The sequence below is a fragment of the Biomphalaria glabrata genome, chromosome 1 (genome assembly GCF_947242115.1).
Source record: "Biomphalaria glabrata chromosome 1, xgBioGlab47.1, whole genome shotgun sequence".
NCBI classification, from domain to species: Eukaryota; Metazoa; Mollusca; class Gastropoda; family Planorbidae; genus Biomphalaria; species Biomphalaria glabrata.
This window is the reverse complement of record NC_074711.1, coordinates 24,270,087-24,283,920: the sequence shown is the minus strand read 5'-3', so window position 1 is coordinate 24,283,920 and position 13,834 is coordinate 24,270,087. Positions and strand designations below refer to the sequence as shown.

At 35.8% G+C, this 13,834-nt stretch overlaps 1 protein-coding gene across 1 annotated transcript; it reads left to right on the top strand.

Annotated features, from left to right (window-relative positions):
• The first annotated feature begins 2,606 nt into the window (after positions 1–2,606).
• Positions 2,607–4,463, top strand: LOC106078581 (uncharacterized). The gene is made up of 2 exons (XM_013239480.2): positions 2,607–2,888; positions 4,119–4,463. The coding sequence occupies exons 1-2, from the start codon at positions 2,757–2,759 to the stop codon at positions 4,305–4,307; spliced, it is 321 nt and encodes a 106-aa protein (XP_013094934.2). The 5' UTR covers positions 2,607–2,756; the 3' UTR covers positions 4,308–4,463.
• The last annotated feature ends 9,371 nt before the right edge of the window (positions 4,464–13,834 follow it).

The following is a 13,834-nucleotide window of genomic DNA, read 5'->3' as shown; positions in this document are numbered from 1 at the left end:
GTTTAATAATACGTCTGTTTATAGTCATCAGGACAACTACACGTTGGCTGTGTTACAGTTTACAACACTTCGCCTAAGCGCTAACACACAGCCAGGCTCTGGTTACGATCAGAAACAATGGTCGCTGACCTACTACGTCACAAACCAGCCTTACGGCCTGGGGTCACGGAGCTCAGAGGCGCCCAAAGATCACGAAACTAAAAATCCCAAGTCTTTACCAGAATTCGAACCCGGTACCCCCGGTTCAAAAGCCAAGTGCTTTATCGCTCAGACATCGCGCCTAAAACTAAAATGTTATTTAACCTTGGTTAGCCCAATAATAGAATAGGCCTATGCATCCTCTGTTTGAGACCCTTAACTCAAGAAAACATTAAGAAACTGGAACAGACACAAAATAGAGGAGTGAGATTCATAACTAACGAATATTCACATTTGACTAAAGCAGTGATGCTCAACCTTATTCGGTCGGCGGGCCATTTTAATTTCAAACAGTCGTGTCGTGGGCCACATCAACAAAAACAACAACAATAAACCATTTTTATTATAAACCTACTACTTACCGGTACATTGAATCATGAGAAGTTTATCCTAAACCAACTTTTAATCATTTGGCTGCATATATGAGACGCCGAGTTGGAGCCCTGAATCTAGAATTCTACATGTTCGTCCGTGAGTAAAAGTAAAGTTTCCCTTTCAGACCTTGTGATCTATAGGGCAGATGATGTAAAGGTCATCTGTTTATGTGGCCAGAGATAACTAGGGTGTCATGTGGCCAGCACAACGACCAACCGCATTTACTTTTCCCCAACTTATGTCAGGTACCCATTAGAGCTGAGTGGATAAGGAGGCGCCCAAAGATCACAAAATTAAAAATCCCAGTCTTAACCAGAATTCGAACCCGGTATCTCCTGTTCGGAAGCCAAACGCTTTACCGTTCAGCCTCGTCGTGAGACGATTACGTAATATGGGTAACACCCGATTCATTTGTCCTCACAAATAAGTAATTATTGTGATCGCCGTTTACGCTTGTTTTCGGAGATTTAGAAATGTTTCTGCAAGCAACACAGAGTAGAAATCCATGATCTGAATCACTTGAAATTTGTCAAGCAGGGATGTTTAGCTTTGTCTGGGCACTTGAAACATTGGCCGCAGGTGGATTTTCGAAACGACTAACTTTGTTCAATCTGAACACGACCATCATCACATGGTACAGACTTGATACCTTGCCACATAGATTTCGTTGGTGAATAATTCAATAAAACACCTAGGCTCTGTTCCATTAAACTAAACAACTTTTCTATTAACTCTTGCTTTCAACCATACTTGTGGCACCTTCAGTAGTCACTCCCACTTATTTCTCAAGTAAGAGAAAGATCCTCTGTGATGGTTGAAACTTCAATAACGGACTTTGCTAGTGGTGTTCCCATGCACGCTCCTCATAGCTACTAACTTCTCTGATTTCAAAACTGTTATTTTTATCGCGAAAAAATACCAAGATTTTGAGTGGTATCAGATATGTCGATAGACTCGTCAGCGGCAATAAAAAAAAAACACTTCGAAATCTGGTTTGTCTGTTAGTTTTGAATGGACAAATGTGTACAAATGCTCCTTCTTCCCTAGTGCTATTAGAGCATGGAATGGGTTGCCTGAGCTAGCCAGGAAAACCAGTGACTTGGTAGAATTTAAGTCATTGGTTAACATGCGTGACTAGATGCATGACGCGTAGGACTTAATCATCATCTTTTTTTAAAGTAACGTCTGTATTAGGCCTATATGAGATAAGATAAGAAATGCGATGTGCTAAATCAGATTTTGAAAATAAAAGCCTGACATTGATCGACTTTTTGACGAAAGCGTGACGAGCAGTCTAAAGACGGACGGAGTAGCCCTACACAACCTGAAAAGTAAGACATGCTCTTCTTTCGTCGGACGTTTGGCAACCCTCACAATACGAGCAAGAATATTTTATAAAATATATAAAGAGTATTTTAAATGTTTTTCGATAATAGCAGTTCAATGTATTAGTAATCAAAATGCGGTTAGTTTAATATTAACAAGTCAATGATTGTTTAATAAAAAATGATGCTAGTGTGTATATATCTCGATCTCTCTATGGCTTCCTTCAGTCGCGAAGCGACTATGGATCATCTCATGGAAATGAGATGAATGCCTGTGCATTAGCTGTGGTCGGAACGATATGTCACCCACACATCAGTTCCCCCCACTCCACGCAGCTGATGTATCCAAAGGAACGACAGTGCCGATACAGTTTGGGGTCAGCGGCGTCGCAGGTTCTGCCAGAGTGTAGCACTGGGTGCTGCAAACTGCCTTAGGGTCGCCAGCTCCTGATTTTTCCTCAGGATTGACTCCCGAAGCCTTTCCCATGATTGGGTATAGCTGCAAGGCAACAGAGGTTTGAATTCAGAGTTTTCCTCCTCCAAGGTGTTTATATATATATATATATATATATATATATATATATATATATATATATATATATATATATATATATATAACTTATTTGAAGGTACTAATTTTAATATTTACGATCCATTTCGTCTTTTACGAAGGAAACGACAAATTGGCTTCTTACAAATAATTACAAGAAAGAAAATCTGGCTAGAATTGTCAGTTGATTAGTACGGCATTTTAAACAGTTGCAGAATCAAGATCTGGTCTAGATATTTAATCTTATACTACTTATAGCAATTAGATCGATATCTAGATCTATAGGCCTTATAGATAAATTCAACAAAATGGCAACATTATTGAAATGCTTCAAGTTAAAGTGTTATCCTTTAAAAAGTGCAATGCCATTCCGAAGATCTCTTGCAACAACACCCAAAATGTTCAGTCAACATTGGCAACAGGAAGGCATTCCTGGATCGGTAAGCTAAGCAAGCTTAAGCCTATAAGCTTAGTTATTTAATCAGATCAAGATCTAGATCCATCCTCTGATCCATTTATAATCATTTTTTTTTTCATAAACGATAAAGTCTTTGATTCTAGGTAACAGGTTAGTCACTAACCAACGAAGTAGTTAGTAGGCCTATGCCTATGGCTATAGTAGTATAGTTACTACTAGATCTAGTGCCTAGTGGAGTCTAGACTAGGTCAAGTCAGTCAAGATTATATAATATAATCTTGATATTTAGACTTAGTGAAGGTCTGCTCAACTCATGGTAGGTCTATATTATAGGGGCCTAATATAGATCTAGATCTATAATATTTTAATTTTTAGATATAGAATCTTGACATAGATAATTAGATAGATTTAGACTCTCTAATCTTGATTTAATTACCAAGATCAAGTTTAGATTAAAATAGTTAAAATTTTCAGCATTTTTATTTTTATGTGGATAGATCTTTTTTGAAGTAATGTCTGTAATAAATAAGATACTAGATCTAGATCTGTATAGAATTGTAGCATTGTTTTTCTGGGTACAAGTTTCAGACATTCCTTCAGAGTTGAAGATTGCTACATCCTAGCCACTAGCCTCATCAACTTCTTTTATTTAGACCCAGCAAACCTGATAAAAGAAAAATGTTTAGTTTAGATCTATATTAAGCATATAAAATCAAATTAAACCTGTTTAACTTTGCAAATAATAACTTTTAGTTAGATATACTAAAGCTTTCTCAAATTCTGGCACTGACACAATTACTACATAACTGTTCATTCCAAAAATAAATGTCTAATCTAAACCTAGTAGCACACTCTGTTTATTTATATCCTTGCTTTACTCTCTTTCTCTCTGGCCTTCTTCAGTCGTGAAGCGACTATGGATCTTCTAAAAGAAATGAGATGAATGCCTGGAAAATGTAGCCCACACAGCATTTCCCATCTCCACACAGCAGATGTGTTCAGTGGAAGAACAAGTACCAATTCTTCATAGGCTCTGCCAGAGTGTAGCATTGTGTGCTGTAAAATGTGGGGACTATACTAAAATCTTAAGAAAACTCCAGAGTAGTCCAATAAAAGTACACTTTTTAAAGGAATATTATGTCTAAAAAATGTTAGTATGTTAATGCTTTTTAAAAAATGTTCTTTGTTTTGTTTATGAATTGTGTACCTTTGTCAGTGTGTATCTATAAGTATTAACCTTTTTTTTTTTCAGAACATGCCTTTTTCATCATCCAATAAAACTGTGTTTACCATTGTATACATTGCACTCTTTGGTGTTGGAATGGCAGCTCCTTTTGTGCTGTTGAGAAGGCATCTTCTAATTTTGTCCACCCCATCAACTGTGGTTGAGAACCAAGAGCTGACTAAAATCGTGTGCCCAAAAGAAAATGTTGAAAATTAAATTTTGGAAAACTATCACAAAATTTAACATGTTACAATATGTTACAATTTGAATAATCAATTCTTTATTCTATTTCTTTTTCTTTGGCCAATAGCTATTTGATTATAAATTCAAAGAAAAAAACAACTAAATAAATTGTTATACTTTTTTTTTAAAGTATTGCTGAGTTCCTTTTTTTTTTTTTTTTTTTTAAAGAAAAAATCTACAAGAAATACCAGTTACCAAGTGTCATATGAGTGGGGTGGTATGAAACTAGACTAGTAGATACCATAGTTTCATAAAAAAAAAATGATCAAGTAATTGAATTTCTTAAAATTAGCAAGTCAGATTTTCTCATTGCTAGATACAAATACAAAGCAAGTAAATAAGTTAAAGTAGTTTATATTCCTGAGGGGTTAAAAAAAATGTTGAAAATGCCCTGTTCAGAAGACAAATATTCTTTAATTGTGAAGTGAATTTTCTCTGCAATGCTTTTCATTCTATGTGTGTCATAAAGTCAGTGACTATTTCCTCCAATAAACTTAGCTAGGCAATGCTACTCCTTTTGTTGTAAACCTTGACCCAAAACACCTGTTGTTAAGCAGATACTTTGTGGTGTAGAAGCACTTTTCACAAAGTAACTTGCGCTGCATTTCATCCTGAAATTGGCCTTTTTAAAAGATATGATGTCCGCTTGATTTAGTCTGTTGAGTAGTCGTATTAAGCAGAACTTTGCATTTATGATTGATGGTGCGATCGTTTTGTGCAGATTCTATGTCTTAAATCTTATGAACACAAGTGATTATGTCCAGAACTTAAGCCACTCTACTGTCTGCCAAATCTAAAATAGTTAACAATGCACTTTTTCATATATCTCTTGCCATATATTTTGTGATTTTTTTAAATTGAAAACTAACATTCCACCTAACAGGTCTGTCATATTTAGTCATCACTTACCAGAGTTCGAAAAAATGTAACCTTATGCTCAAAATAATTAGGAGACCCATATGTAGGTTGTTTTTTTCGTGGCCTTCACTTTTGCTTCGGTTATCAACTAATATTGGGAACGCCATATGCTAATTTGAAAAGTGTGGTTGTTTTTTTCCTTTTATTGATTGATATGGAAATTATATACGGGTAGGCTACAAATAGCAAAATTTGTTTTTGTATGTTGCTAATTAATGTGCATTGTACATACCAAGCGTGATTCTTATTCGAATTGTATACGGTATGAACCCGGGACCATCGAGACGAATAGCGCGCGTACCGACACGACTGTTCGTTCACTGGATAACATATTGTTAATATTATGCCTATATTCTCGTCGCGTGTGTGTACATTAAAAGTACATACAGGGGATTGATAGCCTACATTATGCCCAATGGCGTCACTAGGAGTGTGTGGTTCGCACCGGGTGACATCCGTTATGGGGTGACACCCAAGTAAAAAATGCACTTGGTGAATAACTGACAAAAAATAAAAACGACTGGCTAACTATTGGAACATGCTATTCAAAATAAATAAATAGATCTACATACTTTGTTTTTCATTTCAACTAAACATATTTTAATTGTTTAATTCTATCAAAATGTTTTAAATGCTATATCATACTTAATATATCAACAAAAAACGTGATTAATTAATTAATTAGTTTCAAATGTATACCAGCTACATGTATGTTTATGAACACTGCTTTGATTAAAAACAAAAGTTTTAATCGAATCTATTGACTTTGCTAGCACCGTAATATCTGGATGCCATTAACCAATAGTCACTGTTTAACAAATGGCGACATTCTTCAGGCATTAAATATTATTGAAATCTCACATGTAATTATTGTAAATTTTGTAGAATTGCATAGTAAATAAGTGGCCTTTGAGATTTGTGATGATAATGTAATTTAATTTTTCTGTAAAAGAAGTTCTAGCCAAGATAAAAGGAATTGTTACTATGTGTCAGTCGAAGGATATACTTGAATATTTTAGGGGAATTATTTTTCTTCTTGGCTAGTGCCAAGAATGGTTCTGATGCTTCCTAATAAGGACGATTTAGTCACTTAACAGCTAAAAGCTGTATTGTTTTGTTGTCGACTATTTTCAACTGATTGTATAGAAATAAAATATACATTTGTAACTTAATTTAATGTGTGATTGAAATAAAGTCCTAAATAGGAATATTAAAAGACGTATGATGAATTCATCTATATTGGAAAAAAAGGGCATCCGGCTGCAAATAGTAAATACAATCGACAATGAAGTCGTTGCTATGATTGATGTAAAGAAGAAAAACAGTGGAAGGATATATTTTACATTTATTGCCACTGTATTATCAACGGGTATTTATTGAATAAAGAATTTCCTTGAGAAGATGGAAGTAAATTTGTAATGTTAAAAAGTTTATAAATGTTTTAGCAAACGACGTAGGCCTAAAAGATTTGAGTCAGAATGACTATGTAAGCACCTTTGTATTTGGTTTGACACCTGACATAGCACACTTAACAACACACACTATCAGATTCAGAAGTTATACGATTTTAAGGGAGACAAAATAGATCAACTTAATATCTTAAAATGTCTAGAAAAGATTGAGCTCGAATTTAATTTTGGAGTTCAAAGATATAAAAATGCAACTTCAATGTCTGTATCCATGGAGGAGTACGGGGAATGTATTAAGAACCAACACCAAAAAGGCATTCAATAGATGTGTAGAACATTCACTCAGTCTACGTGGTCAACATTCTTGTTCAGAAATGAGTTTTTTGCTGAGCATTTTTTGATACGATATTAATTTGAAATACTTTTTTCATTCTGAAATTATTGCCACTAGAGGCGAATCTTAAGATCTTTTATTTTACCTATCTTTACTTTTTTTTTTTGGGGGGGGGGGGGGGGGTAGAAGATACACAAGAGTATGCCTATCTTTAAACTATTGACAATAACAATGTGGTGACTAATTAAATATTTTCTTTAACAAAAGCATAACACTATAGCGCTAAGTGTAATAAAAAAGGCTCTTCTAAATAAAAAAAAAGCACTGATTCAGAAGAAAAAAAATATTTAAAACAAGAAGAAAATTCTAATCGAGCAATCACTATATAGATGCCGGACTCATTATTTAAGAAGAGAAAAAGATGGCTGCCTGGTCGTGCGGTTTGCGCGCTGGACTGTCGTTCGGATTTATCGACGATCTAGGGTTCAAACCCTGCCCGCTCCCATCCCCCGTCGTCCTGCGAAGAGGTTCATTCTTATGTGCATTGATCGTTTTTTTAACTCTGAGCTTCGAATCAACTCCTACTTTAAGCAATCATTGATATAGCAGATAAATTTGAAGCAATCCAACCGAAAAATTCTTTTGTTCAGCAACCAACGAAGTATTGTAGATGCCAGTTTCAAAATATTGGCGTATATGATGATTTTTCAAAAGGCAACATTCCAACAGAAATACCATGACTGAGAAAAGATCTAAAGGCAACAATATTTATTCTTGAAGAAAATAAAAGTTGACTGTGCATGATTCATATGCCACTAAGACGTTAGAAAATATCTCTAAATCATTTAACAAAGCCTTCAACTGTTTCTTACCATCTGCTTATCTCTGGGGTCATGTGAAAAAGGATTTTTAAACTTAAAATTAAGAACTTTTTGAGACAGAGAAACAAACGACATTTTGACAAAGGGATTTTTATTAAAAATGAGATCGTTAAAGACATTAACTTTGATAAAGTTAATTATAAGTTTTCAAGTTTGAAATCCAGAAGAAAAAACAGTGTAATTTACTGATGGTTACATTGTTGCAAAATGAACAGTAGATTAATAGCAATGTCTTCGACTCCAAAGATTAAGGATGAGTGTAGAGTTTCACATGACTACACAAACACAGTGAACTGTAAATTGTAATAAACAACTGAATTTTAAAATTCAATAACAGAGGTAATTATAAACTGTATGTATTACAGCGAAACGAACAAACGGAAAACAAAATTTAGGGGGTGGGGGGCGGTGGTGACACACTGGCGGATCCAGAACTTTTGAGTGGGGGGGGGGCGATTTTTTTCCAAACCCTAACCCTAATGCCCAGTAAACCCTAACCCTATGCATAAACGTGCGTATATATATGAGAATTTTTAAAAAGTAGCATTTCTCAACCTTTGGTGAAAAACAAAACAACTGGGGCATCGCTATAAGGTTTTCAACAAAAGCGTTTTCTTGCTTTTTTTCACTGCAGAAAAGTATTCTCCTGACATTTACAGCTCATTATTTATCAGTGGAGTTCGGGGCGAAGCCCCGCCGCCAAAAGCGTTTTCTTGCATTCTTCACTGTAGAAACACATTCTCCTGACATTTACAGCTCATTATTTATCAATGGAGTTCGGGGCGAAGCCCCGACGACAAAAGCGTTTTCTTGCTTTTTTCACTGCAGAAAAGTATTTTCCTGACATTTACAGCTCATTATTTATCAGTGGAGTTCGGGGCGAAGCCCCGCCGCCAAAAGCGTTTTGTTGCATTATTCATTGCAATAACGCATTCTCCTGACATCTACAACTCATTATTTATCAATGGAGTTCGGGGCGAAGCCCCGCCGCCAAAAGCGTTTTGTTGCATTCTTCATTGCAGTAACGCATTCTCCTGACATCTACAGCTCATTATTCATACTATTAAAAAAGGACCTTTTGAATAATGTTGTACTTGAAAAATATTCTAATATGAATTTATAGGCCCTTAATACATTGCAAAAAATCCGATTTGTTCCTTGAAAAGATAAGATACCCCACATATTTAGATTTTGGCTTTGAGGATCTCCGCCGAAAAAAAATTATTCTATAAATAATATTCAATAAAATCAAAGTATAAATTGTGAGTTATAGTCCCAAATTTATTTAACTAGAAAAATATCAGATTGAGTAAAGGTTAGAAAAAGGCGACTAGGAAAAAATAATTTGGGTTTAGAACTCATCTCAATCGTGACTCTTATTTAAAATAGTTATGATAAATTCATGTGAAATTACATAAACTCTGTCTGGAAATTGGAGGGGCGGTAGAGTGAAAACGATTAATCCTCGCTCCTTTAATAATTTCTGCTAAAGATTGCATTTGGCATTAAAGAATAGGGGTGTGGCGACTCGATATAAGAATTTAATTTATAGTATATATAAATTATATTAGTGACAGATGTTTTTGTTTTGTAATTTCCTAACTGTAATACAAAAAGAAAAAGTATTGGTTTGTCCGATGGGGGAAAGGCGATTGCATGAATCGCCCCTCCCACCTTGTACAACCCTTTTTCATTTAAATTTTACTAATGATAAAATTTGAGATTAGAGTGTGGTACGACATAATATACAATGAGTTCACATATCAATATGTAGTTTATATTATATAGATATTCAACTAATTTTGTTCACAAACTATGATTCTCCATAAAAATAGGACCGCCCCCCCCCCCCCACTCAAAGGGCTAGAGTTGGAAGGGCAGTACATGCAATTTCCCCCAACCTCACCGAAACGGCCAAGATACAAGAAGGCGAGCGACATAATATAAATCTATATATTAATTCAACTAATTTTGTTCACAAACTATGATTTCTCCATTAAAGTAGGACCGCCACCCCCCTCAAAAGGTTTAGGTGGGAAGGGCAGCAGAGATAAATTGGCAAACAGGGAACGACATAATACAAAGATCGGTTAAAATATCAATAACAAGTTTTAATCACATAGATATTTAATTGATTCTGTTAGCAAGCTGTGATTTCTACAAAGAAATTGGACCGCCCCCCCCACTCGAAAGTTTATGGGGGGGGGCGGGATTGATACCATCGCCCCCTCCCGACCCCACCAAATCGGCCAACATACTAGAGGGGGGGGGCGAAATAATCTAAAAATAGGTTGAAATATAAATAATTAGTATATATTATTAACATAAGTAATGAATTCGTATACAAATTGTGTGAATTCTATACTAAAATTCGTCCGCCCCCCCCTCCTTCGGGGGGTCGGGGGGGGGGGGGGCGATCGCCCCTACCGCTCCCCCCCCCCCTTGATCCGCCAGTGTGGTGACACCCTGCATGAGCTGACCGCACTGGGTGACGCCACTGATTATGCCTCTAACTTTTGTTGCTATTATTTCCTAAAATACATTTGATTACCTAATTCAAGTTTCTTTGTTAATTTTTCTAAAATACGAGGATAGTATATGCTATGCGTTTACAAATTGGACTTAACAAAGAAAAGGGAAAAAAAATGCAACCTTACAACATAATTTAATAGCTGAATGGACCCTCATTTGTCCGTCGTGTAGTCTTGTTCGCCCCACCTCTGTGTGCTTAGCGTTTTTAATTACGGTCCAGATGTTAAATTAACATACCTATTCCATCATGCGTTATGTTCAACCTTCCAGATTTTTTCTAACAAGCACCAAACTGTTAAAACTGGGTGTTGACTCGAGTATCAAGTGAACGAAATGTCTTGGAACCATATAAATATATTTATGTATATATAGATCTATATTTATATATACATTTATTGATTTAATATCAGGACTTTCCTGATTGGGCAATATCCGCATTTAGCGTCGGTATTTACACGCCTGGCCATTTTTCTGCGTTGTCAAGGAGCAGGATCAAGACCAAAAGCATTATCAAAAGGGGGAATAACCTAGTTGTTTTTTAAATACCGGATAGGAAGAGAGAGAAAATAAACTAATAGAAATAATAGAGCTGTAGAAGATAACATTTGTCATTTTTAAAACGAGAAGCACCGTATTACATTATATAGATAGAACGGTCGCGTGACAGATCGTGTGACTTTCAATATGGAGAAACAGTGGATGACTAAGTTAATTTTATTGTCTTTTTCAATTGTTTTGAATATTGGCAATTTAATAGCATTAAAAATTTGGTATGATCATGTTTTAGCTGGCGGCCGCCATATTAAAATGATGATAGCAACAGCTCCCAGGCAACCAATTGTTGCCAGATGGATTTTGTTGGTTAAAATAAATAAAATGAGTTATAGTGTGCTGCCAACTATTACATAAATAAAATCTGAATACATTTAGATAAGAGGGAATGTAGACCTATTTATTTAAACAGGAAATAGATGTACATTTTACTAGTGTGAATCTATATTATTTCTCAATATTTTATTTTGTATGTGTTGGTGTAGATTGAGTTTGTTAAGGATACATGTTTTTGTGTTCTATTGAATCTGAAAAAAAAAAAAAAAAAATCGGTATTTTTTGTTTTTTCACATAGATCTAGATGTTCTTTTTTTTTTAAATTTGATGATGCTTTATTCATTATGTGTGTGTATGTACATATGTGTGTATATATGTGTATGTGTGTGCGTACGTACTTGCGCGTGTATTTTATATGAAATTATTGAGAGTTAAAAAATACTTAGCTTATCAAGTATCTTATTAATGGTAAAACAATTAATGAGATATATTAATTCCACCATCCCCTCCTTTCTCATTCTAGGCAGGGGACTAGACTAAGGTAGATTTATCAGTACCATTATTTTAGTACATTTTAGTTTAGAAAACGATTTTAAGGCGGTAGAGGAGACAAGTGCACGCTGACACAGTACCGCTATAGCTTAAAATCCGTCAATGTGCACATTACTTGGCTAGTCTTTGGTTTGAGTTGGACATTAGAGTTGCATTAAAGAATAATCCATTTGGTTTATTGGCTTGACCACATAACAGACGTTGTTACGGATAAACAGTATCCATGCCACAGCAACAATTGCGTGGGAGGGTCAACACAAACGTTACAAAGACACCCTTAAGAGTTCTCTCAAGGAGTGTGAGGGAAACGCTATAGCTCTGGGTCCTTTCTTATTGACTGCGGCCGTGAGTGTCGTGTTTCATGATATAACGCAAGGAGCTTGGTAATTAACAAAGAACGTAGATCTAAGATTAAAAAAAAAAAAAAGGAAGGTGAGAAATGAAGCAGGCATATCTGCAGCAATCCATGCCATCTATGTGGTCGGCTTTTTAAAAGAAAAAATGGACTCCAAAGCCATCGTCAAATTCATAGAAAATGGGAAATAATCTCATCTTCAGCTACGAAGGAGGAGCCATATATTTAAGCTAGCTAATCTGCTCATTAACTGATTAGCTACAGGTTACGTTAATGTGCAAAAATCGACATTTTTCCTCTAGATATAGGCCTACTGTTTAGGTACCGTTAATGTTAGGGTTAGGATAGAGTTAGGTTTATCTAGGTATGCAAGCTCCTGCAAATAACTACAAAATAATACTTTAATTTATTAAGCGCTGTTAACAAAGCACTTTAAACCTTTGCAGAGCTGATTATTTTGTGTGTCAAAAGAGTTGAGTCAAAGATAATTACAACATAACGTAATACCCGGACAAGTGGATCCTGGTGATAAATACGAAATTAGTCGTATTCTAATTCTGTTCTAAAGTTGCTGCTCGGCGGTCTGGAAGTTCAAAAGAAAACAGCGCCCACTTTCACTGCGCCAAATACCCATATTGTTCATATCTCACAACCATCAAAGACATACCTCACTTACTAGACGTCCCATATTTGACCACTGGAGCAATACACCACAGGTGCGTTATATAAGTCACACTCATACAATACGCCTCACACGCACACCAATTACCATTCACACGAGGGGAGGGGAGTCATATATGGAAAATGAAAGAATGTCAAGAAGAGGGGAGGGAAGAGAAAGTGGCGAAAGAAAACTAAGTCTTACTGGGGGGGGGGGGAGGGGGAACCGAAGTTAGCAAGACATCCAGGATGACATAACATCCAGACGATGGCGTTTTCGGCTAGCGGCTCATGGGTGTCCCTCTTTGCTTTAACAGTGATAAGGGGAGGGAAGCTAAACGACCTCTGTGACCCGAAGCTGAGTCTGCCTTGGTCCAATGAATGGAAAACGGTGTGTGTGTGTATGTACAGTAGATGGACTAGGTGACAAACTCAGCTCTGCTATTAACATATGATTTTATTCTTTCTGACTCACAATCGACTGGTGTCTGGAAATATTTAAGCTCCCAGTAATTTAAGCATCCGGGACCGGGAAATCGGGCACTTTTTGACAAGGCAGAAAATTAGGCACTCTTCAATAGAGACTTAATTTAGAAGATAATTGATTTTTTTAGCGCATGTTTTATTCCGAAAATACCAACAATAACTAATTTTCAACAGAATGTTCATGAATCAAAAGAAAAGCTGACAAACGGAAAAAAAGTAGGCCTACAATCACAAGAATGCGGGGGAAAATCACATTATATAATTTAGGCCTGCATATCAAAGGATTCTGTGGAGGGGAGGTAGAGATGATTTCCCGCTTAATGCTTCACATCCACCACCAACCCTTTAGATTAATTGTTCATATTATTTTTTTTAAATATATATTATGTCGCTACCTCTCTCTAATGTAAAATTCAGCCACTAATAAGTCAGTAGTAAATGCAAAGTCAAGTTTGATGGTAGAGTATTGAATTTTACCATTTCAGCTCCCCCCCCCCCTTTAAACGACAAAGCAAAAGATTCCGATGATAGATACAGAGTCGGAT

Excerpts from the sequence above, each read along its gene's own strand:
- LOC106078581 (XM_013239480.2), top strand. The coding sequence starts at position 2,757 with ATGGCAACATTATTGAAATGCTTCAAGTTAAAGTGTTATCCTTTAAAA. Across the intron at positions 2,889-4,118 it reads AGGAAGGCATTCCTGGATCG|AACATGCCTTTTTCATCATC; the intron begins GTAAGCTAAGCA and ends TTTTTTTTTCAG.